Below are 3,920 nucleotides of genomic sequence, written 5' to 3' on the forward strand. Positions count from 1 at the left end.
AAACCCAGCTTGGAAGTATATTTTAAATCGATCTGTGCCAAGTGGATTTAATTTACACAGTGGACCTGCCCCTCCCCCAACCCTCTATTTCAAGAAAATGAGGGGGGGGGGAATCTTTAAAACAACTAAACAACAACATACCACCCAGCACCAAGCCAGCCAGGGGCTGCACAATGTCAAAAAGCAAAGAAGCGCTTTTCTGCGCTTAATCACATTACTGATAGCCAACAGTTATCATCGGAAAAGTTGGCCAAGACAGGTTAAATAATTTAATAAGGAACTGCTTGTAATTATGTTATTTACAAGGTATGACAGAGGGTGGGAGAGGGAGGAGCTGCTCCCAGAGCAATGGACGGGTTTGGGTGACCCCTGGAGCTTGGAGTTTGAATTATGGAGATGGGGGGCTGAGAGGTGAAGATGGACTAGAGGAGAACAAGGTGACTTTTCACCCCAACACATTTAACTTTTAAATCCAAATAAACGTCTCGTGTTACTAGACCATCACACTGGGAAGAAAACATGAACTAATAAACTCCCACTCAATGGGCTTTGAAAAGGAGTTCGTTGCCATTGTTATAGAAAAAAAATCAATGAAATGATTGCAAGAAGAGAGAGAAACGTTTTAAAATGTACAGAGGGGGACATCTTGAAATTTTTCTGTCAAATATTAATTACCATAATTAATTAAGAGGGAATTCCAATCCAATCACAAGCCATTTAATAAAGCATATATGTCCTGTTCTAATGACAACAAACTATTTTACCAATCGCTTCATTTATTCCAATAAATATGGAATTCTCATTAGCATGTCTAGGAAACTGAATGAAAAACAAAAACAGAAGATCCATTTGTCAGTCCGCTAGTCTCTGAACCCCAGGACAATCCCAGCTGAGCACTGAAAACGACTGCAGACGCTTAAACTCTCTCACCTGTTTGGTCATTGAATCTATGAGGCGAACATACAGATCCTGCTCCGTCCTGACTCCTGCAAAAACAACATGGACACAGTCTCATCAGGGTTTGAGCAAGGGCACACGGGCACAGGAAGTCCGGGACTCAGGGACCGGGCCTCGTGATGCAGCAAAACTCGGCATGCCCTCTAACAGGCAAGAGAGAAAACCCCCATCGCTTCTCGCTGTATTTTTTTTCTTTTCCTAATCGAGAACCTTAAGACGCTCAGGGTTTGCGGTGGCTGCGAGCAGGCCTGGTTGCTACGCCCAGCGGGCCCATGTGGTCCTTTATTTTTAGAGAACAGAAAGCAAGAAGTGCAAACAGAGTCTGAACTCTTTCTAATGTCTCTCCAGGATTTTTTTTTTAAACTCATGCCCAGGAAATAAGGTGTGCTCAGTTTAAGAAGCTACCCCCATCTCAATAATTAACATTAATTTGCAAAATTGGAAAAAGTCACTTAAAAGTGGTGTTCAGCTGGAGCCCAGCATCGATCTCTTTTACTTTCTACTTCAAGCCCCACCGCTTAATCATGTGAAGTGCCATCGACTTATTGATCGTTTATGTTTTGTTTTCTTCTATGCCATGAGAAGCTTTCGTGTTTACATCCATGTCATTTTAGTCCCAGAATCTGAGTCCCTTAACCACCTCGGGAAAGGACAGCGAGCGGGCAGGGGCGGGAAGGCGGCCGCGGCCACTCACCGTTGCTGTACAGCAGCTGGAGTTTATAGTGGATGCCATTGTTGGTTTTCTCGTTGTTGGGCTCCTGAAAGTAACGATAAATAATTGCGTTTAGTGTGGTCGGCGCCCGGCGCGGCCGCCGCGCTCGGCCCCCTTCCACGACCGAGGCCCCCCGGCCTCACGCAGGGCAGGAATCCCAGCTCGCAGCGGCGCGGTGAAGTCCGTTTCCTGCTGGAAGCCCCGCGCCCTCCCGGCCCCGCATAGGTCCGGGGGCGCAGAGAAGGTGCCCGGCCCTCCGCCGGCCCGAGCGGGCGCACGTGGCGGCGGGGGCGCCTCGCCGAGCCGTCCCCGCCGCCGAGGGGGGCTCTCCGGGCCGCCGAGCTTGGGCACCGCCTGCCTCCCAGCTCTAGAAAGACGGAGGGTGTGACCGTGTGTTGCACTTACTTTCTCTTTCTCCACAAAGTCCACAAACGCGGTCCTTTCAATCTCCACCGGCTGCCCCTGCCTGTCGTAGAGCGCCAGCACGAAGTGGAAGAAATTGGATTTCCGGAGGTTGGAAGGCGGCTGCTTCTCGAAGTGCGCCCGCGCCAGCCCCACGCCGCTGCGGGAGGAAAGAGACAGCGGCCCCGTGAGCAGCGCCGCGGAGCCGGAGCCGGGGCCGGGGCCCGGGCCGGGGCGCTCGGGGGCGGCCGCTACGTACCTCTGGGCGGCCGTGTTGGCGTCCACCACCCCCGCCGTGTGCATCCACGAGCGCACCGGGTTCATGCCGCTGCCCAGCGGCTCCTCCTTCATGGTCGTCCCCCCGCGCGGAATATTCTCCTGAATCCCAAACATGAACACTGCTGGCGGCGGCGGCCGCGGCTCCCGGCCGAAAGCGCTTCCGCGAGCGGCGGCGCTCGGGGCTCGGCGGCAGGCGGCTGCCCTGGCCGCGCTCGCCCTGCTCGGCGCCTGCGGTCCGGCCCGCCGCCGGCTTCAGCCCGTCCCGGGCAGGCGCGACATACACCGGCGGCCGGGGGCGCCGAGGCGGCTGCACCGGCGGCGGCGCTCCGGAGAGGCAGGACGCGGCGGCCGCGGCGCTGGTTGTTGTTGTTGTTGTTTGCAGGCGCGCTCAACGTGGTGTCATCCTAGCCGGGCGGCGTCCGCGGCTGCAGGACACTGCGGGATCGCCCGCTTCTGGCGCGGCCCGCCTGCTCCAAAGACAAATAAACGGGGCAGTGAGTGCCGCGGCGCAGTCCCGGGCGCAGGCGGGGCGCGGCGGGGCCTGGAGCGGCGCGCGCAGCGGACGGAGGCGCACAAAACTCAGCCCTCTCTCCCCGAGGAATGGACCCTTTCCCGGGAGCCAAAACTCGAAGCCCCCGGGAGCGGCGCTGTCAGAGGGTGACGTCGGGGGGCGGCGCCTGCGCCATATATGGGAGCGGCCGCCCCTCGCCGCGCCCCTCGCCGCCGCGCTCGCCGACTGACTGCCTGACGGCGCCGCGAGCCGGCCCGAGCCCCCCCCCGAAAATTATCTGGAAATTACTTCCAACCTCCTCTGGCACTTCTGACACTTTCCTCCACTTCCAGGCGGACAAAGCCCTTTCCCGAGAAAGCCCGGGCTGCCCTCTGGGAAGCGGGAAGGGTCCCCGCGAGCCCATCTCCCCCAGGCTCCCTCCCGACCCCGCTCCGATCCACACAAGTGTTAGTGTCCCCGCAGGCCACCGGGCCGCCGGGGCTGCAGGGCGCGCGGCGGAGCACCGGCACTCCCGAGAGCGCGGCTTGTCCTCGCCTCGGAGGAAGCCCCGTATTTATATTTGATTTATTTTTTATTTTGTAGCACAAACAGAAATCCATAAACTGTCGGTTCAGCGCCATTGACTCTTTGATCAGTTACTGGGCTATTTCTTTCCCTTTTTCCCCCCCAGTCCCCGTCAGCCAAAGGAGATGAAATGCCTTTATTTTCAGCCCTGTTTATACTGCAAAGGTCCATGGCTAAATGAACAATAAAAGTGTACTTAAGACGGATCCTCCCTTCTCTATGCAGCAACGGGGAAACTTAGCGCTGCCTACATCAACCTCTTCATTAGACTGCAGCTTCCCCGAAAACACCAGCCGTTAAATACAAAGAAATAAAAGCACCCTATCAACCAGCAGCCCGATTTCCAGAGGCTTCTCTGAATCCCAGTGAAATAATTACCGAAGGGCACACCGCCTGTCTTTGTCAGAAAGAGTGGAGTTTACCTGTCAGATCTGTTTTACTCTAAGAGAGAACCACACCGTTTTACCGCTGCAGACATTAAAATCTAACACGCTT

General features: G+C 55.9%; 1 protein-coding gene across 1 annotated transcript; it reads right to left on the minus strand.

The window, feature by feature from the left end:
- Window positions 1–812: 812 nt before the first annotated feature.
- On the minus strand, window positions 813–2,941 carry LOC109378751 (transcription factor COE3-like). Its single transcript, XM_019635039.1, has 4 exons — window positions 2,331–2,941; window positions 2,075–2,231; window positions 1,652–1,715; window positions 813–986 (listed from the first exon to the last, which is right to left on the minus strand). Exons 1-4 carry the CDS (start codon window positions 2,462–2,464, stop codon window positions 853–855), a joined length of 489 nt encoding a protein of 162 aa, XP_019490584.1. The 5' UTR covers window positions 2,465–2,941; the 3' UTR covers window positions 813–852.
- Window positions 2,942–3,920: the final 979 nt, after the last annotated feature.

Source organism: Hipposideros armiger, unplaced genomic scaffold (genome assembly GCF_001890085.2).
Source record: "Hipposideros armiger isolate ML-2016 unplaced genomic scaffold, ASM189008v1 scaffold_3189, whole genome shotgun sequence".
Classification (NCBI taxonomy): Eukaryota; Metazoa; Chordata; class Mammalia; order Chiroptera; family Hipposideridae; genus Hipposideros; species Hipposideros armiger.

Excerpts from the sequence above, each read along its gene's own strand:
- LOC109378751 (XM_019635039.1), bottom strand. The coding sequence starts at position 2,464 with ATGTTTGGGATTCAGGAGAATATTCCGCGCGGGGGGACGACCATGAAG. Across the intron at positions 2,232-2,330 it reads GCCAACACGGCCGCCCAGAG|CGGCGTGGGGCTGGCGCGGG; the intron begins GTACGTAGCGGC and ends TTCCTCCCGCAG. Across the intron at positions 1,716-2,074 it reads ACTTTGTGGAGAAAGAGAAA|GAGCCCAACAACGAGAAAAC; the intron begins GTAAGTGCAACA and ends CGTTACTTTCAG.